We start from the raw sequence: 22958 nt of genomic DNA, 5'->3' as shown, positions 1-22958 counted from the left end.
TCAGATTCAGGTAGCTTTATTGGTATAGGGAATAAAGTTTTACATTGCCAAACATTAGAAAAATAATGTACACTCTTATAAAGTACACAATTTCAAAAAAGTCTAATAAGTTTAAATATTTAGAATGAAATATCTCTTCTCCCCCCCACCCCACACTCACACCACACACACTCCCCAGCCTCATTATTTTCATGTTAATCTGATTAGTGTTCTGTGAGCAGCTTTAGCACTGTAGTTACCTTGCTAGTATTTAGAAGTAGCCATGCAGTTAGTGCAGAGTGAGAGGCTTGAAGTCAACATAGTGTCATAGTGTTGGAGAAATCCTGCTCTCTTTACTGCTCTCCTCCTCCTGCCCCCCTCTCACAATCTCTCGCTCTCTCTCCTCTGCTTGCTTTTTGAAATTCTTTCTCTCTCTTCACCTCCCTCCTCTGGCTGTCCCAGGACTGCTGCAGCTAACTCTGCATCACCTTGCAGTTCACATACTGCTGCCTTTCTGCAGTCCCCTCCCTTTACACTCCTCTCTCATTCTTCCTCTTCCTCCTCTCTTTGGTCCTTCACATCACAATCCCTGTCTCCTTTTTTGTCACTTTCTTGCCCTATCTGTTGTTCACCACTACGTCAATTTTTATCAATATGTACTGGAACCCGTGGATCTCCAACTATCTCAACCATGTTAAGTTATGTCAAGGTGAGTGGATGGGAGATGGGATGGGCCTAGCACATCACTTACAATGTTGCATGGGTTTTAATGGCACTAGAGGCTATTCAGGACTTCAGGACTATCAAGAACTATTCAGGAGAAGGCACTGAATACAGTAAAAAGAGCAGAGAGGAGTTAAAGCTGAGCAAGTGTCCTCTTTGTTGAATGGTGTTATTTAGATACAAATATTTTTGGTGCTTAAAATTTTGCCTGCATGTGCGCCTTTATCTGTTTAAGGGTTTGTCAGACTTGCAGTTCTACCAAATTGCCTTTTAATAGTTTTGTTTTGGTCTGTGCATTTGCGCAATGGAACATGCTTTTCCTTGCATAGTGTGTGTTCAGTTCTTGGTTATATATGGTGTATTTGCACATTTACAGCAGGTGCATTGGTGTATTTCCTGCAAAGTACTCATACATTTGTTGCTACATTTTTAGCTATCTTTGACTTTTTCATAGTGGAAGTATCCAAGTCAGTATTTTCTCCTGCTATCAAAGTTTTAAGAGGTTTAAATGGGTTCATGTGTAAATACAGGTGCATCTCAATAAATTAGAATGTCGTGGAAAAGTTCATTTATTTCAGTAATTCAACTCAAATTGTGAAACTCGTGTATTAAATAAATTCAATGCACACAGACTGAAGTAGTTTAAGTCTTTGGTTCTTTTAGATTCTCTATGGGGTTCAGGTCTGGCGAGTTTGCTGGCCAGTCAAGCACACCAACACCATGGTCATTTAACCAACTTTTGGTGCTTTTGGCAGTGTGGGCAGGTGCCAAATCCTGCTGGAAAATGAAATCAGCATCTTTAAAAAGCTGGTCAGCAGAAGGAAGCATGAAGTGCTCCAAAATTTCTTGGTAAACGGGTGCAGTGACTTTGGTTTTCAAAAAACACAATGGACCAACACCAGCAGATGACATTGCACCCCAAATCATCACTGACTGTGGAAACTTAACCCTGGACTTCAAGCAACTTGGGCTATGAGCTTCTCCACCCTTCCTCCAGACTCTAGGACCTTGGTTTCCAAATTAAATACAAAACTTGCTCTCATCTGAAAAGAGGACTTTGGACCACTGGGCAACAGTCCAGTTCTTCTTCTCCTTAGCCCAGGTAAGACGCCTCTGACGTTGTCTGTGGTTCAGGAGTGGCTTAACAAGAGGAATACAACAACTGTAGCCAAATTCCTTGACACGTCTGTGTGTGGTGGCTCTTGATGCCTTGACCCCAGCCTCAGTCCATTCCTTGTGAAGTTCACCCAAATTCTTGAATCGATTTTGCTTGACAATTCTCATAAGGCTGTGGTTCTCTCGGTTGGTTGTGCATCTTTTTCTTCCACACTTTTTCCTTCCACTCAACTTTCTGTTAACATGCTTGGATACAGCACTCTGTGAACAGCCAGCTTCTTTGGCAATGAATGTTTGTGGCTTACCCTCCTTGTGAAGGGTGTCAATGATTGTCTTCTGGACAACTGTCAGATCAGCAGTCTTCCCCATGATTGTGTAGCCTAGTGAACCAAACTGAGAGACCATTTTGAAGGCTCAGGAAACCTTTGCAGGTGTTTTGAGTTGATTAGCTGATTGGCATGTCATCATATTCTAATTTTTTGAGATAGTGAATTGGTGGGTTTTTGTTAAATGTGAGCCAAAATCATCACAATTAAAAGAACCAAAGACTTAAACTACTATAGTCTGTGTGCACTGAATTTATTTAATACACGAGTTTCACAATTTGAGTTGAATTACTGAAATAAATGAACTTTTCCACAACATTCTAATTTATTGAGATGCACCTGTATATGAATAGGGTTTAGAGGTTCCCTTTCACCTATTTCACATTTTCCTAGAGTTTAGACACCAGCTGTCTCATTTAAGATGCTTAAGATCTCCCTCTCTGTCTGTGCATCAATAAACTACAGCTTTACACTGCTTTGAAGGGTGTTGAAGAACATTATGTTTTGTGCAGGTATTAAAACATTGAAGTTTTCAAATTAAACGTCATGAGACCATAGGTATGCAATAGGGCTGCAACTGATTATTTTGATAATCGACTAATCTAACGATTATTAGAACGGTTATTCAACTATTTGTGCGATTATTGCAACAATTAATCATTAGCTCTTAACTGACTATTTAGCTTGTGCCCTGACTTAAAAGGTTGTATTAAACATGCTTACTAACAATAAAGAGGACAAAATCATCTTAACTATCTCTAAATGACATTCACTGAATTTCAAGGAAAAAAATACTTGGATTTTTATTGTTTAATTCATAAAAGTAACTGCAAAAAATATTATCAAGTGTTTTTGTCTTGTTTTTCGTTTAAAATGATCTAAAAATTATTAAAACAAGATAAAAAAAAAAATTCTTCTGCAGTATAGCTACTAAAGTAAATGTAGGTAGGAGTTTTAGATATTTATATTGGAAGCCAAAAAAGACAAATCTAAAAAACAATTTTTTGCATTGAATAATGGGCTAAGACTACACTCGATTCATCTTTAACTCACATATACAGTATTTATGATCACACTGGGCCATGTAACGAACTGCTTATCTGGAGTTGTGAAGCTTCCATCAAAAACACACCTCCAAAAAATACAGCTTGATTCAAAATAAAAGATAGATACCTGAAATTTTAGTACTGACTACTGAAATGTTCATATTTTGACAACCCTGACGCAATGCATGATGGCACACTTCCTGTATCCATGCTGGCTAATCCTATTCCTCTTGAAGACTAATCCTTTATTAGCTGAGACAAATGCTACACTAACACCCGGCTGCCACATTTTGCCCCTATTCTTTCCTAGTTAATAGGTTTCATTCTCTCAAGTGTTTTGAATTTTATTCTGACTAACAGCAGATATTAATGATTGAACCCTAGAGTCATGCAAGAGGATCTGTCACGTAAATTACTCTTTAGTTACTTGGGTGCTCTGCACAATACCATGCAATGCACATAATGAGTGCTTATTCAGTTAGCTAGTTTATCTGCATTATTAGCTGTCAGTTTGCATGATGGTTCCATGATGTTGCTGTAGCTTCTGGGAAACATTGTCATTAACTTTTAATGTACTCTGTCTGAGGCTGACATTATACGTCACCTTTTTCCTCTAATTCACTTGAACTGCAGTGGCTTTATAGTTGAATTTTCCACGCTACAATAATCAAGCAGTGGTAAAATAAGTTGCCGCATATGATACAGAAAGATGTCCTCTGCAACGTAACCGAATAGAGGGGCTACTGTCAATGCAGGTTTGCTGTGAATCAGGGTTGAAAACAAGAGCACCATTTATTCAGAACAGATTTTTTTTTTTAAATACCGGAACAAAATGATTTCCATGATTTTTGGTTCCGTTAATGGTTCTTGAACATGTTTTTTTCCACTGATAAGGAACATTGCACTAAAACGCTCTGACAGTGTTTCCTCTGTTGCTATTTAGCGCCGCAGCAGCACCACTTCTGAATTTACAGTGTGAACAGTGGGAGCTGATTCCCAAACAAATTACTTTAATGAATCGATTCTTTTGAATGTACAGTGTGAAACATACAGTGTAGTCCGATTGCCAAACAAATGACACTTATTTGTTGGCTCTTTTGAATCTACAAGGTGAACCTGCGTGACCAGTGGAATCTGAATGATTGACTCTCATCAGTCGATTATGATATTATTATTATTATTATTATTATTATTATTAATGAAAATCTTACATTAACTGCCTTACTAAAGTCATTTCACCTTGTCCAAGTCTTGAGACTTAAATCGGAGTATTCACTGACTTTTTGTTCATGATGATCTGTGTAAAATACACATTATGATGTTTGTGGTATTAAAGGTATTTTATAAAAATTAATAAAATATCTTTATTAAAAGGCCTGTTTAAACACCTTTTGTGAGAATCTGTTTTATTCTCATAAGTATGAAATTCAACGTTCTTTGATATTGGTCCATGCTAGGGCAAGCTAAATATGCTTTTGGGATAACAGCAGAAAAAGCTACATCGCTATTCCCCTATCCAGTGTTCCTAAGTATATTTTTCTATCCCTTTAAAAGTTTTTCTGTTCTCACTCTTTCCATCTCCCTCCAGCCACTGTCGTTTTGTCTGTTGGCCTTGTGACTTAAGTGAGAGGAGATTTTTAGGCAGTGAGGAATGTTTTTAGCAGATACTCGTCCCAGCTGTGAAAACTCTCCATAACAAAACACAGTCTGTCAATTGACTCATTCACTCTCTCTTCTTAAATGATGTTTGTGAATATAAAAGGGGTAATGTTATTGAACGTCAGTCCTTGCTGTAGATTAACAGATTTGAATACTACAATTTCGGATGTTTGTGTTGGTCTGTGCGGGTGAAAGTGTGGTCAGGCTATTGATCTGTGGGTAAAGTGGAAACACATGTTTCTCTCCTCAGATCCTTCTGTGAGGCTCAGATGTCAAATCTCCATGTGTTTATTTAGAAAATGTATGTCACACCTGGATAACAACGCCAGTACTAGTCATCTCAATACATTACTTACATGAGTGAAACTGAAACATTACCATGTTAAAGGTGCACTCAGTCATTATTTCCTCAAAAACAAGTTTTACCCCTAAACAAAGTGAGTTCTTAAAAAAAAAAAAAAAAATTAAAAAAAATCATGCACACTCCCGTCTCATGAGATGCAGAATATCAGTGGCCTAAAAAAGCTGTTTTATTTTGCATGGAGCTGGAAATGACCAGCCGAATATTACTAGCTTTATCTTGGTGACCTGCCTATTAGACACTTTTGCTCACAGAATATAAGAGTCATGGCTGACAGCAAAAAGCAAATTTTCTGCCATTGATAACCAAAAACGTATGCTTTTACATGATGCTATGTCTATGCTGCTTGTTTTCTGTGTATAAGCCAGTGCAACATAAAAAAAATAAATAGTGAGTGCAACTTTTAAACTCCTTTCCGTCCGTCCATCCATCCATCCATCCTGTGTGTGTTATGGAAGCAGACAAGATACAGATGACTTAGTGCATTACATGGCAGTCACTTTGACTAACAAATACATTGAAACAGCCTAAAGCACATAGGCCCAGGCAGTTGATTCTGTGAATACAGATGTGCCTGTTTGCAAACAGAAATAAGTCTGTTCAACTGCGGAGCACCATGTTGACATCCATGAAATGTATACTATTGTTTTTGTTCCTGCCCTTCACATGGGGCCTTTCAAGAATTTTTAGCTGATCAAGCCTGTCACCAGCAGAAGTGTTTGTAGTCTAAAGTATATATTTTCTTTTAAATGCACAGGCCTCAGAGGAGAGACAGCCACTAAGGTTGGCCAAAGCAAACTACAAAGGAGAGCTCTTAGGTAAGATCCTTATCTTTTATGTAAAAATAGATAATTTAATCTAATTTCTTTACATTATTATAATAATAACTTGGGTTTTATTACTTTTGTAAACTGAATGGTATAGCATGCATATTGTACCAACAGACCATTTGCTGTTATTTTTTTCTACTTGATCAAATTCAATAGGTCCATGTAGTGATTGATTGATTCAGTGGCCATTGTGGTTGAACTTCTATAGGCTTACCTCCAGAATCAGATATAGTAATGCTTTTTATAATTGTTTATTCACTTAGGAAATTTGTATGTGTCTGCACTTTTAGAAACATGTGATATTCTTCCAAATCACTACTTTCCTGTTTTGGAATCCTGTACACTGCAGCTGATCCTATTTGCTGTCAAGAAAATATTTCTTGACCATGTTATGCTTAAACTGAACTTTTTCCAGTCATGGAAAAATTACATTTGTATGTGAAGCAATTGCATTTCACATATTTGAATGGAACTGTGTTATATCTGCCAAGGTTCAACTTGTTTTTTGGGTGGTTGATATGTTTGCTGCTTTTCCAAAACTTAGCCTTCTTGTTTCCATCATAACCCCAACATTATACACAAAGTGCATTTAAAAATTAAAGCCAGTTTCTGTCTGTCCAGCTTCCAAAAAGAGTTCTCGTTTGAAGATAAAGGTGAGGTAACCAAGAGCAACAAAGAAGTAGATGTCAGTCTGTTGGCAAATACACCCAAGGGTAAGTTCGGTATGTGTACAACACTGTGGTTCCTTATGGCCATTATATACTAGTCGAGTTGGAAGATTTGGACTTTTACTAAACCAGCAGTCAGCACATACTTGGCATGTATTCATTTATACCTGCAGATTTCTCATGGAGTGATATTAGCCGATCTTAATACAAAGATTGCATGTTCAGTCTCAAGAACAATTCAGACATTAAATTGTCACAGTGATTAAAATCCTGCTCTACCACTTATTTATTCCCTTAAGCAAAGCTTTTAACCCCAGTTAACTTCAAGGGGGCTGTCCGTGGTACAGTATGAGTGTGCTGCATTCACATGTTAGATGACAAGGGTCTTTTTAAATGGCAAGAGACAAACTATATAATGCTATCCATTATCACGTAATCCAAGTTTTCACAGGTAGACATTTGCTGTTCAAGATTGTTTTTTCACTTGGTATTGTCTTATTGGGTCTTGGACACATGGGGTTGGAAGGATGGGTTGCTGATAGCCTATATCTGGTCTGCTGGGGCCACCTGTTGTTGGGCAAGTAGTCTTGCTTTACTGGCCCTCAAAATGTCACAGTTGTGTGAAAGAGAGGGGAAAGATCATTTGTAAAAGTGTGTTAGCCAGAAAATGGGTGAACAGGATTTTTTTGGAGCTCGCAGGAGCAGCCTCCCTCTGGTAAGCCCCAAAAGATATTTGTGCATTTCTCACTTTTTTTTCTTGTGATATTATGATGTTGCTTGTCCCTTAATTTTTACAAATACTGCTTGTCAGTCTATGATCCTGTTTCCACCTGGTTTTAGGTGATCGGGTCACATGCAGTCAGTGCTAAATACAGGTCTAAATGGGGTCTGAAACCACATACATATGTGGTCAAAAATGCTTATGACCACATTGCATTTGATGTGTAAAAGCAAATCCATCCTGTATGTGTCCTGGCAGCAGTGAAGCACCACCCCTCACCTGTCAGTCTACCGCTGTGCTAAAACAAGTGTTTAAACTTTGCCGGTTATGAGCGGTTTAAAAGGAAATATCTGTCTGATTGGAAAAATTAAAAAGTGGAAATATACACAAGCATGAGAAATTCACAGATCTTCTTCAGTGTGTCTGAAATCAACATGCAGAGACCCTTATAAGCAGCTTAGAATGCATTTCATCTGCATCTGGGATAAATAGCGTGCCGATTTTTCTACGCTTTCTTTGTCTTTTCTGAATTTGTTGCAGTTTATTGTCATGCAGTAAATATCTGACATAGTGATTGATGTATGTTGTGAACAGAGTCCCTCCCCTCCAAATCCAAACACAAGTGGTCACAGGAGACATTTAAATTGACCAGGTGTAAACAGTGATGTATCTCACCTGGCCACCTGTGATTGGATCACCCGAGATGCATCTTAATACCAGGTGTAAACGGGGTCTATATTCAGAATGTTAGTGTTTTGGTAATCAACTTTCAGGATTAATTTTAACGCTTAAATGCTTCAAGATTCATAACAAAATGTTGACGCTGCATGCCATTTGTGTATATTAGGCAGTTTTGTTGGTAGGTACCAGGTTACAGTAGGTGTTTTCTTTTCCGAAAGAGTCTTGGCTTTCAACTTCACTTTACCGGCATGACTCTCCTTTAGTTTTGCAATCCTAGCTTATTGGAATCGGGTCTGTCTACTGTCTGTCTCTCTCATCATCATCGCCTGCCTATGAGTAGAGCCTCCTCTGCGCTGTCATTAAAACGCAGAGCGCGCCTCTCCTCGTGAAGCCGGTATCTATCTCCTCGTGTGCACACACTGGTGTCCTCGCAGGTCCAGGATTAGATGCGTGCCAGACCCATGGATGCTGGGCCTCCATTCCCCTCACACACCGCGGCCCTTGGGAAGACAGGCCACCAGGGAAGATGCCACCCATCGTGTCCCGGAAGAAGGGGAGCGCCTGTGGCTGTCGGACCCCGCCCACATCCTGGACCGTCCTATGCACATTACCCCTGCCTACACAACCCATTCACTGCAAGTGTGCCAGATCCCCCTTTATTTTGGACAGTTTTTCCCTTGGACATTTTATTCTCCCTTTTTAGACATTTTCTGTTTATTTCCAATAAATGCATCTCTGAGGCCTGATGCCACACCCACTGTGTCTGTCTCTTGCTCACCCCCCCCACACTACATGTAACAAAAAGAGAAATTCATCATTGTATCACTGAGATCATTACTTTGAAACCCAGAGAGAACAGGCTCATGAAGAATTGTTAGAAACTGTGTGTGCCATGTGTACACATACCCATGATGGGTTCCCTCTCCATCTCGTCAGTGATATCCTTGGTGATGGGACACATTTGAGTGTTTGGTTAATCAGATTTCCATGGTTACTGGTGAAACTGCTTTGACAGAGGATTTTTCCTGTGATTGACTAACATTTTTGAAAAGCAATGATCCTAGCTAATGTCATAAATGATGATTTGAAGTGTAAGCAGCTTTTGTATCCAAGAACAAGCTTGGCTTCTGTCACCCATACAGTTATCGGAATTGTGTCACTTTAAGGACATGGCAATATCCTCAGTGATGCACTTAACATTGATAAAAAGAATTATAAAGAGAATGTGTTTTATTTAAAAAAAATAAATAATAAAAAAAAATGCATAAAAGAAACTTGTTTGGCTTGTATACTTTTTGGCTAATACTTAACTCATTCCAGTAGCAGTGTGTCTTACAAAAGTAAATTGTAAGTGTTGCCAAAGAGCTCTCAGAAGCTCTCAAATACATCTGATCACCTCTTGAAACATGATTTGTTATTAAAAACTAGTGAATTATACTGAATTGTGTGAAGTCTTGTATTCAGATGCCATGATGCAATAGTATGTTGTGTATTACTATAGTGTGTAATATTATATTTAATAATAGTTACAGTCTAATCTTTAAATTGTGCTCATTTGGCTGTATTGGTGACATTTTTGGACATCTTTTGAGCTCCCTCATCTTCTTGCTCTTCTCTCTCTAGTCTCAGAATTAAGGAAACGTTTTGAGAGTGTAAGCACGAGCCAGATTTGGGACATGAACAGGTGAGAAGAAACTACATAAAATCATGATAGTAGAGACTAATCTGAAAAAGTGTTTATACGCTTGGGAACTAACATTTATATTTGTGTTTTACCATTTATATACTGTATATTTTGCCAAATTAAGAATACAGGGTTGTATCCTGGTCAGTATTCTCCTCTGCCACTCCTGTTCATAGGAAAGAGCGAATTGCACGGCGTCTGGAGGGTATTGAAAGTGAAGATCTCAAAAATCTCCCAAGTTGTCCTGGTCTAGTGACCAATCGGCTGCTAGAGGAGGATACTCCAAGATACACCCGTGCAGCAGACACCTGTGACCCCTCCACAGGTCAGAAATGTGCTAAATATTTTTACACTTTGATTAGATTTGTCCACTTATCTATAACTTGAATCAGAAATAATTCACACTTATTATTTATTTTTTTAATAATTAAATGGTGTTTAGTAACATTAGCTAGTTAGTGAATGGATCTCTCTTATTTCAGTTGCTCTTCAGCACTATAGCAATACTGACCCAAACTTCACAGATCTGCACAAAGCAGAAGAACAAACCAGAAACCATACCGTATACTCAGAGTCTGCCTACAGCTCTGGCTCAGCTCATGTGGCAGAGCTGGACTCTAAAGCCGAACGGATTGCCCGCTACAAGGCAGAACGTCGACGACAGCTAGCCGAGCGCTACGGTATCTCTCTGGATCAGGAGATGGAGACTGACTATACCATTCGCTACTCCAGAACCTCCAGAGAGCCTGATGGGTCAGACCGACAACGCAGGACAAAGGTGGATGGGGAGGAGGTGGTGCATAATGTTTACACCTCTAGCCCTCATGTAGATAGGGCCAGCACACACACTTGCACAGATCCAGAGTACAGCCGAGAATGTACAGACTCTTTGTCTGAACGTGAGAGGATGATGAATCTAGAGAATCAAAGGAGGGCACAGGAGAGGGATAGATTGCATGTAGGTGGAGGGGTTGCACCAGACCCATCTGCAGCATATATGGATGTGTCTGGGTCTGCCATGGTCCCAGGGAGGGAACCAGCGATGATTGGAGTTCACAGCTCACCCATTGGAGGCAGAAGGGCCGCAATGCCATCTCCCAAACAGGGAGCATCTCCTGGTGATCTGTTTATTGAGCAGCAAGCTCAAAACATCCTGCACAGACATGGGTGAGTCTGCAGATCACAATAGCTGTTTCTCTCCATCAGCATCTGTCTTTCTCTCTCTTGCTCTGTCTTAAAGTCACAAGATAGTGTCCTCCTTACTCTGTAGTTCTGTCTTATATCAGTCCCTTAAATTTCCTTGCTCAGTCTCTTCTCTCACTATCTCCTTTCTTGGAAAGAATGTTGGCCTCTATTACCCTGAATCTGTATCTCACATGTATTTTCCCCAAAAGAAAACTGTCAGTTTGCAGAATTTGGCTCACAAACTTAGGAGTATTTCTAACACTCCCAGCTGTTAATTATATATTATGGGTCATTGCTCTATTGAGACACATTGGAATTAAAGTGTTGGCCAAATTAAGCAACAAAGGATTCCAGATGAATTAAAATTCCTAACATCAAGATTTACAAGCTAAGCCAGAAATTATATAAATTAATATGATAAATAATTATATCCAGGAAATACCCAGTGCACATCCATAATGTCAGTTTAAATATTGATTGATTGGTTAGTTAGTTAATGTAAACAGTTGAGGCCTTTTAAACTCCAATTTCCAGCAGGATAAGCTAAATTTTCATAACTTGTCTGAGGCCCTGCTTTACATCAGGCTGTTGTCTGCAGGAACCTGCTTTCAGCTTTTTTGTGCATATTTTTATCCCCCTTTTTTGATGAATTGCCTTTTTTTTTTTTTTTTCTTTTCTTTTTCTCTCTCTATCTGCGCATAAATGCTCATTGAGTGGTTCACTCTCTTGGGTGTTTCTCAACACATTTAGCTCCCATAGCCAGTCAGCCAATAAATGGTCACTACTGACTGATTCAGAAGGAGACACCCTCTCTTCAATCAACTGGCCTTCCAGGTACCTTCCTTTTGGGATTTATTGGTGTGTTTGACACCTTTCCCTTAACGGTGGTCCCACCTAACCTCATGGCCCTATCTCAAACCATCTTTGGTCATGTCCTTTAAAACCTCCTTGCTGGAATACAAGGAAAGAATGACAATGCAATAAGATACTTGTGTTTTCTGTAGTTTCTCGACTGTGACCATCGGCATGAAATCTGGTTCCATTTGCAGCTTATTCTGGCTAAAAATGGCCCACTTAGGCAGGGGCTGTTTGACTTGCCTGAAAGGTGACCAACCACATTTTTTTTTTTTCTTACATGATATTTAAGGCTGATTTATACTTCTGCGTCGAACCTAAGGCGTAGACTCCATGTAGTGGCCAATGCGTTGGTTTGCATTTATAGTTCTGCGTTGGTGTGTCTGCGTCGTTCTGTGAGTACACTGCAAATATATGTTTCACAAATAAACAAATGCAATGCAAGCGATGTAATTTCTGGATCCAAAAGTATTTATTAAATTATTGTAGCATGAAAAATGAGTTAAAAGTATGTGAACATGTTGAAATTTAGGTTAAATATGACTTATTTATTATACATGTTAGAAATGTAAATTATACAGGCAGAAAATAAATGAGGAAATTAGGTGGTAATGCGGTCACGACGTGCAGCCGGGGGGGGGGTTGGTTCTATATTTCAGATAATATAGAAACTGTTGTATTGATCAAGTGTATCTAGCTCTGATACAGCTCAAGTCTTCGTTGCTAATTCGAAAATAAATGTCACGTTAGAACTAGCAACGGAGGATGCACTGCTTTTCGGCATAGGAGTAAAAAGTGTGTGTGTGTGTGTGTGTGTGTGTGTGTGTGTGTGCGTGCGCGTGCGCATGTGTGTGAGTGTGTGTAAATGCGGGGGGACGGGGGAGCACGAGGGCTCTTTTTATCCGAAATTGAAATAAGTGTAACTGAAATAATTTGGTGAAGTGATGTGGAACTACTTTAATAGGCAATATAACCAACTCTTAGCAGATGCTTTTTAATTTGCTGACAAATTAGAAGTATTCCATAACTTCTGAAATATTATTATTTTCTTAACATCATACTGTCAAACATACGGTCAAATCATCGTGCCAATCGGAAAGTTCGTGAGTAGAATACAACACTTATTATTTCACTTACATATCAAATTAATATCAAGTAAAGGCCCGGGGGGAAAGCTTTTAGAATTTATGAGCTGTAAACGGTTAACTTTTGTGTCGTTTCACTTATAACTTAATGAAACGCAAACAGAAGAAAAAAACAGCAGATGCTCCCGACTGAGACAATTTCTTTAATGGCCACGAATCCAAATACAATGTGATATGATGCATAGATATTAAAATAATCTTGGATAAAATGTGACGCTACCTCAGATGTCGACGTGACTTGCAGTTACATTTTTGAAGAGGTGCACGTCAGGCACGTCAGTAACCCCTGTAGGTACGCATAGCCTATGACGTAGGTTCGACACAGAAGTATAAATCGGCCTTAAGGGGCAGGTACACTATGTAATGACACACACACACACATATATATATATACACACACACACACACACCAGCACACTGGTGGCAAAAAGTTTGGAATAATGTAGAGATTTTGCTCTTATGGAAAGAAATTGATACTTTTATTCACCAAAGTGGCATTCAACTGATCACAGTGTATAGTCAGGATGTTAATAACATGAAAAATTATTATTGCAATTTGAAAAAAATTTTCAGAACAAATGTTCAATTTTAATTTTCTCCCCTTTTCTCCCCAATTTGGAATGCCCAATTCCCAATGCGCTCTAAGTTCTCGTGGTGGCGGAGGACGAATCTCTGTTGCCTCTGTGTCTGAGACTGTAAATCCACGCATCTTATCACGTGGCTTGTTGAGCGCATTACCGCGGAGACCTAGCGCATGAGGTGGCTTCACGCTATTCCCCACGGCATCCACGCACAACTCACCATGCGCCCCACCGAGAGCGAGAACCACATTATAGCGACCACGAGGAGGTTAACCTAACGTGACTCTACCCACCCTAGCAACCGGACCAATTGGTTGCTAAGGAAGCCTGACTGGAGTCACTCAGCACTCCCTGGATTCGAACTTGCGACTCCAGGTGTGGTAGTCAGCATCTTTACTTGAACCCATGTTCAGAACTACTTAAACTACTACTCATCAAAAAATCCTCCATGTGCAGCAATGACAGCTTTGTGGATCCTTGGCATTCTAGCTGTCAGTTTGTCCAGATACTCAGGTGACATTTCACCCTACGCTTCCTGTAGCACTTGCCATAGATGTGGCTGTCTGGTCAGGCACTTCTCATGCACCTTACAGTCTAGCTGATCCCACAAAAGTTCAATGGGTTTAAGATCCATAACACTCTTTTCCAATTATCTGTTGTCCAATGTCTGTGTTTCTTTGCCCACTCTAACCTTTTCTTTTTGTTTTTCTGTTTCAAAAGTGGCTTTTTCTTTGCAATTCTTCCCATAAGGCCTGCACCTCTCAGTCTTCTCTTTACTGTTGTACATGAAACTGGTGTTGAGCGGGTAGAATTCAATGAAGCTGTCAGCCGAGGACATGTGAGGCGTCTATTTCTCAAACTAGCGACTGATGTACTTGTCCTCTTGTTTAGTTGTACATCTGGCCTTCCACATCTCTTTCTGTCCTTGTTAGAGCCAGTTATGCTTTGTCTTTGAAGACTGTAGTGTACACCTTTGTATGAAATCTTCAGTTTTTGGTCATTTCAAGCATTCATTCCTCAAAACAATGATTGACTGACGAGTTACTAAGTTTGTTTATTTTTTGCCATTTTTGACCTAATATTGACCTTAAGACATACCAGTCTATTGCATACAGTGGCAACTCAAACAAACACAAAGACAATGATAAGCTTCATTTAACGAACCAAATAGCTTTCAACTGTGTTAATATAATGGCAAGTGATTTTTTCTAGTACCAAATTAGCAATTTAGCATGATTACTCAAGGATAAGGTGTTGGAGTGATGGCTGCTGGAAATGGGGCCTGTCTAGATTTGATCTAGACTGTTTTCAAATAGTGATGGTGCTGTTTTTTTACATCAGTAATGTCCTGACTATACTTTATGATGAGTTGAATGACAAGTACCAGTTTCCTTCCAAAACCGCAAAATCTGTACATTATTCCAAACTTTTGTTTATACTGAATTGTTGCAAAGTGCCTCAAAGAAAATGTCTGAATATTTTTTTTAAATACAATACACTGTGCCTCGCAAACTTTGTCGAATCCAGCATCTGTCAAATCCAGCAATCATTGTAGCACCCTGCTAGACTTGTAGACAGACAGCCCTTGAGCGTGCCAAGTCCCAACTAGGGGTACATGATTCTTATTAAATTGTCATTGTCAAATTAAATGTAAAATTGTATTAAATTACAATTAAAAGAATACATAAAATAATAAAATAAATGAATGTACAAAGATTTTTATTGAAAGATTGACATTATTTAAAATAACAGATGGTGCTTTAGATAAATAAATAAAATTTTAGGGGTTCAGCTGACAAAAAAAGTTGGGAACCCCTACCATATTCAATCAGTAAGTTTGGAACCAGCAAGGTATAGAGCTCAGGGTGTGGTTTTTAGTTGGGCCCATCATCTCCTTAACAAAATGGCCATCCTAGCACACATTTCTACCACCTGTTTCACACTTATATTGAGTCCTATGGGTTTGAATTGGTTTCTGTCACTGCCATTTACATTTAGTGCTTTTCCACCATCAGGGCGAATGGTTTTGAGTACAGTGAGTAATGGTTCCTGTAGTATTTCCAATTGAGCACAGTCTGGTATGGTATGATTACAAACAGTTCCAGCCTGGATTTTTTTTAGCACTGTTAGCTAACCGTACACAGACAGGAGAACCATGCTGGTGGAACTGCTTTAGTGACATGGCGACTTAAGATTGGTTACTTGCTTAGTCCATTCTAATCCTGATTTCGCAGCACCACAGTGGCAAAAGAAACTATAACAATGCCAACGAGCCCAGATCGGAACAGAACGGCACTGTTCTGCAACAGGCACAGTTTGACCTGATGGTGGAAAAGTGGCTTTTAACTTTTGCTAAAATACTTAATAGTCACAGTCCACTCTGCAGTGTTGTGTGTGTGTGTGTGTGTGTGTGTGCGTGAGTGTGTGATTTAACCTATTGTCCTCATTGTTTATGCATTTAGAGTACGTGGCTCATGTCAGTTAAATCAAGTGTGACTTGTTTAAGTTTGGGTACTGTGCTGGAAGAGAAAATTGTTGAGCTATGAGTCACCAAGCTCGACAAGTAGGTAAACCCAGATCATTCGGCCTACGTTTGCTCAATATGCCAAATGGGGAGTGTGATAACTTGATTAGTCATGCAAAATGGCAGAGCCAAGTTTTCCAGAAATAATTTCACTGGCGAATTGTTCCCATTTCGCTTCAGTTTTCTCTCTACTTTCCCCTTTCTCATTCCCTCGTTTTCTCCCCATCACTTCAGTTTTTCTGCATACTATAGTAGTCTTTTGGTTTATGTGGGCTTGTTTCTCTTTTGCAATTCATTGCCACTTAGTCTCTGCTGACTTCAACAAACCCAGACATAGATAGAGTATTATAGAGAGAGATGGAACAAGAAGGATGGTATTTCCATTATGGGGGTTTCACCCAATCCTTCTTACTTGAGTCAACAGAGAGTGTAACTAGCATTAAACTAGTGTTATCAGTTAAATAGAAGTGTAAAATGTACTTTTGTTACAGTGTTATTTTTCCACTAATTCTCATAATTATCAATTGTGTCTGCTGGAATGTAGATGCTCCATCTTTCACTAGCATAAGACCCTTTTTATCACCTGCTGAATTTGCATTTAAAGTTAACTTGAAGTCAAAATTGAGCCCATTTACTTTCTTAATACATGTTTCTGGCCTTTTCATGAACGATTCATCCTTATAAGTTATTCTGAAAATATGTGGCTGACGCCAATGAACTATCTTATTTTTGCAACCAAAGGAGAGATCAAGAAAATAATTGATGAACAGACAACAGGAATTGACAGGAAAGGAATTGACTTTTTACCTTTCCTCTTGTAAAGAAACAGGCATTCCTCAAAAGCCCACGTGCATAAGGGGAGTTTTGTGTTTAGTTTTACTTCATTGTTAGTGCACTAACCGCAAAAGGGTTTGGATGAGATTCTTGTGCAATCTGCCTCCCCCTGCTGAGTGCTTGGTTTGTTTTGCTGAGTCCGACCTGAAGCAAAAGATCCAGTCATCAAAAAGTAAGCTAGTTTATCAGCAAACCTCTCTCACTCAGACCCAATGCTAGCATTAAAGGAAACGCTGTGAAGTGTGAAATTAGCTGGATGTTAAGGATGCAGCTATAGTGGAGAAGCGGCCCTTATTTATCATAATGCTTAAAGTGGTTTGAGGATTTTTTTTCCACAAATCACAAATTTGCTTTTGTAGAATCAACAAAAAGCAGATTTTCAGTCATTTGTTTTCAGAAAAACTGACCATTTTTCTTAATGGCTTGGTTACAACCCCTATTCTGAGATTTTCAATATGGTTCAACTGGTGTGTCATGGTTAATGTGTTCAGTGTGTGCAATATTTGTTCACATGTTTCTCCTTATGTCCACTGAAAATATGGTATTAGTGTTTCAGTGGATTTTATTCCAAACATTTTCTAGGTAGCTTTTTGACCACATTATAATAGAACAAACCATAGTGAGATGCTTCAACTGGGTTTCTGGCTTAAAGGTTTGTTTTGGTTGGATCAGAACTCTTTTTATCACTTACAGGCCCTTGAAATACTTCTGTTATGTTTGTTGTTTTTTCTTTCTTTTGGAGAGTCAGTGAATCTCTAAATCTTTTCCCTTTAAATGAGTGTTAACCCTTTTCTCTTCTCCTGAAGAATCCGAGTTAGGGAGAGAATGGCCCGTGAAGAGCCTTTACCAAGGAGTCCAAAGATGGGCTCCACAAAAGAGGGGCCTGCAAACAATCAATTTCCTCAATCATACCCTCAATATCATCCTCACACTCTGACAGTCCCAGACGTTCCAGCCAAACATCGGCTTACCCATGCAAGGCAAGAGGAACGTCATGATCCTGGGTACCATAGCTACTTTTCTATGGGCAGTGAACCTGTTTCCAGGCATAAACAGGAGAATGAGGAGCTCGCAGAAGTAGAGTGTAAGAGGGAGGGACAGCACGATGTGAGGACGGAGGATCTCCTGTGGAGCAGAAAGGCTGTTTTACCTTCTGAGATTCAATGGAAAAAGAACAGCTCTGAAGACCCACGCCATGGATGTGCTGAGAGTGTGGAGGCAAGCCTGAGCATCACTGGGCATGGAAGGAAAGGTGTTGCAGATGGCCCCAGAGGTCGGTCAAGGCGTGATGTGTACACAGAGCATGTATCCCGACTTCAGGCTGCAGAAGCTATGCATGCCAGAGCTAGAGAGGGCCAAAAGAGGGCTGATGCTAGCCTCAGTCATCGACAATCCGGCTATGCCCCATTCCAAACCTCTACCCAAACCCCTGCTACTTTCTCCAGTGGAAGATGGGTGCCAGGTTCATCTAAACCCATCACTCATTCTATGTCTGATGCTGGAAATGTCCAAATGACTGTTCCTCCATTGAACCCCATCCAGGAGCCAATCAGAGAGGCTGCCCTTCAGGAAAAAGTGCCCAATGTGGAACACCTATCACATGACACCAGGGTTTCAGTGGCCCAGCTCCGCCACACCTACCTGGAAAGTGTTTCAAGCCCTCGGAAAACCGAACTGTAGGTGGTGGTACATTATCATTATGTGTCGACTTACTAACCTATCTAACGCTGCAGTTCATCTAACTATCTAATCTAACTGCTTGGAGAATGAAATTAAGGAAAAGTTTGCCAATTTATAAAAGAATCACTCAATCAGAGTTGACAGCAAATGTATATGGTCTCTTCCTTCAACTATTATGCTCTTGGATATATTCTGCTGAGCTTGTCTAGTGCACATACTGTACTTTGTCAATAATTAACCATTTCTCTCCTGTCTAACCTTGGCTAAGCTTGGTATCAGTAACCTTGCCTTTCTGTATGTAGAGATTGCTGCTGTGTTTACCAATTGTGCTGACAGACAAGTGCAATCATTCTTAATCGCTTTTTGATGGTTGTAGGGTCTCATTAGTTCACTTAACACAATTTAAGGATGCCAAAGATAATTAAGCACTTTCCAGCTTTGACAATGAGTTTATCCTGTTTATCTCTCACACCCACGCAACTGTCATTCATCCTTTTGTCTTGAATGTTGCTTCATTCAATCATACTTTGTGACATACTGTAACAGGGCAGAGGGGTTACCTGCAATTACAGAAGTACCCTGGAGAAATGAGAGAGGCAGAGATCGGTCATCTCGTCGCCCTCTGCGGTATATATGTCCCTCTAAAAATAGAAAGTCTTCCGAGAGGTTTAGAACTCAGCCAATCACATCAGCTGAACGTGAACAGTCTGACTGGTATGGCTTTATGAGTAGACTCATGCACGGTATTGTGGAGTGCAAATTACAGTTACACAAAGCTGATGATAACCCAGGATAGTTTGTGTGTGACACCTCTGAGGACTAGAACTTTACTCTTTCTAACTGCACTGTAATTCCAAATGCACTGATTACTTAATACCAGTTAGCTTTTCCTTCACTGTATAATTCTGTCATTTACTCATTTACACACAGCGTGTTTTCTTTTGTAGTGGATTCTAATCCATAGATTTGGTCATTGGTTTCTGTGAAAGGTTCTTTGTTTTTTTTCCTCCAGTCCTAAACTGCAATTCTTTTTAACGCTATGGAATAAACTGTTCTGATTGTGCCTTTTCTGTGCATTCCCACCAAAGCATTCTGCCTCTCAGTGTTTTTTTCCTTTTCTGTCTCTTTCTCAATCCTAAATATGCAATTTGTCCATTTACTCTAACAGTCTTTCTTTAAATCAGCTGGTTGACCTAATCATTATCTAAGCGTGACCAATCTGACTTTGGATTGTTACTGTTCTTTTGAAATTTCAACTTTTGCATCTTTTAGGTCTTGTCTAAGCCCTGAACCACCGAGCCCAGAAGGTAAGTTGCAGATCTTTTGCATACACAAAGTTTTAAGATAGCATGTCTTCACTGTGTAATTTTAAAACGGAAAGTCACTTTTGCATAGAAAGTTGAATTGATGTTTCATTTTAAATAAGGTCTTTAGATGCTCTTTAAAAGAACACAATGCTGAATTGCAAGGTGGTTGGATGCAACTTTCCTTTTTAAGTCAAACATTTGCATTTGTTTCAAATCTTTGCACTACAGTAGTGTGGCATAAACCACCACCTTTATAAACTGACATGTTCTCTTGATATTTATCAAGTTATTATCAGTTTGACTGAGCTGGGAAATGTTTTTAAGTGGAAAGACTTAATGGAGATGTGCACTGTGACTTTAAGCACAGTTAACTGTGCTGTTTGCCTGAGTATCTGAATGCTCCAGAGAGCAATAGACCTAGTTTTTAGGGCATCTGGATCCCTATGTAAGCTAGAAGCTTTGCTTTTCAGTTCTGTGTGTAGAGAATCTCATTCTGTTTGTGTGCTGACTAATACAAACATGTTACTTTAACATGTAAGACCATAACAAAATATGTGAAATTGTACAGTAAAAGTATAACATTATGTAGTCTATAGACCACTTTGCACTTACTATTAGAACAGATTGATGTATTATATAAACTGCATTCTGTATTAATTGTTTGGCAATGCTCTTGTGCTGTTTTAAAATTTCTGCACCTCAATTCTGCTAGCTACAGTATAGACCATTGGTTGTAAATGTCCTTACCCTTAAAGGAGTGTAGACAGCAATGGGGGATCTGTCAGAGAACATTCTCAATAGATGATTGCACAACTCTATGATGTAACCTGTCTGCCCATGTATCACATAATTTGCTCATGTTTGCAGATTAGTCAGAGTAGAGGAGAAATGCATTTTGTTTCTGTGAAGGCTTCTGAATCATTCTTGTTGCTCTGTTTTTGTTTCTTTGTGTTTTTCCAGTGGATGAAGAGAAGATGGACGATAGAGCTAAACTGAGTGTGGCTGCCAAGCGCTCTCTCTTCAGGGTACGATGTCCCTGAGTGTGTCTGTGGCTCTGTTCTCTAGTGAGCTGCCTCACTGTCTATATACCATGCTGGAAAGACCAGCTTAACCAGCATGCAATTCCCATACTGCTTCAGGCTGGTTTATTCTTGATAGTGCTGGTTTGCTGGTGAACCACCATAGCCATGTAGTTAGCTGGTGTAGCAGGTCGACCAGTATGGTTTTACTGGTAATGCTCAGAAGACTTGCTGGTTAAGCTAGTCTAAAAGCCTTGTTGGAAAACCAGCATACCATGTTGTGGACCAGCGTTTAAAACTCATTATGCTGGTGACCAGTTATGCCTTCCAAGGCAGTATCCTAACTGAAATGGAACATCATAAGTGACTGTTTTTCATGTGTGCAAATATTTTAGCAGTCACTCACATGTCACGAAATAGCACTTTTCACATAAATCGCACAAAAGACTTCACTAATTCTCAGTTTATTAAAATAGTCTAGGATTAGCTAAAAAATGTGCCCCGATAAGCACAACATACATAGCGCACATGTTGAGTGAAGTTTTTAAGTTGATTAAGAAATATTTCCAATTGTAACTTTTCAGCACTGAATAAATTAATACTGAATATAAATAATGGATACATTTTGACCTCCTTCGCCAACTTGTATAACATTTTTCACCATGCTTGTCGCAATGCAAGCTGTAGTTTTGCAGGATATTCTGTGAATTTGCCAAAATGAGGTATCTACTGTTTGGAACCGCTTTCAATTTGGGAGGTTCATTGATGCCAAAGATTTTTACCTAGGTTGGCAGCTGTCTTCAGTTTGAAACACAGCTTGTCTGTCTGTCTGTCTCTGTGTGTACATGTGTTTATTAGTTTTTGTCATACTAAGGAGTGTGTATTGAGGACATGCATCAATCCATTTCTCTCATATCATATACAAATACTGCATTCCTCAAATTTAACATTTGACACCCCAGATGCTGAGATGTAAGTAGAGAGTGAACTCGTACAGAAAAAAAAAAAAAAAAATTGTGAGTCCAATAGAAACCTGAGCAAAAGACAGTAATCATATGTAACATTGCATGCAATACATATAATGCAGCTTAGAAAAAGCTGCTGAAGTTCTTTGTTTGCAAATTTTATCGTTAGTCAAATGCAGTATTATAATACTATGTATGTTAGATTTAAAGGTTATTTTATATTTAAGCTATTATAAAGCTGTTACTTATGAAATCTCATTGTTTCTTAGGAGCTAGAGAAGACCTCAGATGGTTCGGCTGTGAAAGCATGGAGCCGTAACGCAGCAGTGGAGCGGAGACTGAGGAGAGGTCATGATCGCTCCCGCACTCAGCCTGTTACCTCAGAGGAAGTGGTCATTGCTGCTTCGTAAGTTCATACACTATGGGGCCCGTTTGATAAAGCAAATGTAGCAGTTTTTCAGTCAGAGAGAAAAAACATTGTCTGTGTTGGGTGGGGAGCCATTTCATTAACCATTTAAGAGCCAGATGTTCAACATCTACAGTCAACATAAGCATTTCAGTGATTTGCAAACAAGATATAAGCATATTAGCATGTAACTTGGTAGTGAACTCCTTGATATACTGTACAGTATATGCCATAGTACAAGTTTTACACTATAAAATAAACAGGGTTTGCACAACCATGAATCATTCAACAAATTAACACTATTTCGAGACAAATTGCGATTTGTACATTTTGCAACTCTGTGATATTTTTCCTACAAATATCCATCCCTTCCTTTTCTTTCATTTGGTGTATTTGTGATCTGTTTTTTTTTCTATTCTTTCACTCATTTTCTTTCCATGCCCTTTTTTCCTATGTCTCTCCTTTCCCTCCTCTGTGTGGTTTAAAGTGTCCCTGGCCATTTGTCACATTCCGTGACTGTACAGTCTTCTGTAGCGCGTGTTCCTAGTCCCACTCTAATCAACAGCTCTGTGACCAAGTACAGGTACCCAGGACACACATAAAAACTCACATGAGTGTAAAAAAAGACTCATCAATACTGATGTTTGTCAGTCTCTGCACTCA

At 39.3% G+C, this 22958-nt stretch overlaps 1 protein-coding gene across 1 annotated transcript in view; it reads left to right on the top strand.

Moving 5' to 3' along the window:
• The first annotated feature begins 618 nt into the window (after positions 1 to 618).
• The window catches only part of LOC127427458 (supervillin-like), a 66741-nt gene continuing 44401 nt past the window's right edge, over positions 619 to 22958 (top strand). The window contains exons 1-12 of the mRNA XM_051675076.1: positions 619 to 688; positions 5968 to 6028; positions 6662 to 6753; positions 9734 to 9794; positions 9971 to 10119; positions 10277 to 10961; positions 17725 to 18594; positions 19145 to 19312; positions 19871 to 19905; positions 20866 to 20930; positions 22159 to 22295; positions 22783 to 22878. Of these exons, the coding sequence (XP_051531036.1) occupies positions 634 to 688; positions 5968 to 6028; positions 6662 to 6753; positions 9734 to 9794; positions 9971 to 10119; positions 10277 to 10961; positions 17725 to 18594; positions 19145 to 19312; positions 19871 to 19905; positions 20866 to 20930; positions 22159 to 22295; positions 22783 to 22878 (2474 nt within the window). The 5' untranslated portion in view covers positions 619 to 633. The remainder of the gene's footprint in view (positions 689 to 5967; positions 6029 to 6661; positions 6754 to 9733; positions 9795 to 9970; positions 10120 to 10276; positions 10962 to 17724; positions 18595 to 19144; positions 19313 to 19870; positions 19906 to 20865; positions 20931 to 22158; positions 22296 to 22782; positions 22879 to 22958) is intronic.

The sequence above is a fragment of the Myxocyprinus asiaticus genome, chromosome 36, assembly GCF_019703515.2.
Source record: "Myxocyprinus asiaticus isolate MX2 ecotype Aquarium Trade chromosome 36, UBuf_Myxa_2, whole genome shotgun sequence".
Lineage (NCBI taxonomy): Eukaryota > Metazoa > Chordata > Actinopteri > Cypriniformes > Catostomidae > Myxocyprinus > Myxocyprinus asiaticus.
The sequence above is the reverse complement of the archived record's forward strand: the minus strand, read 5'-3'. Positions and strand labels throughout refer to the sequence as shown.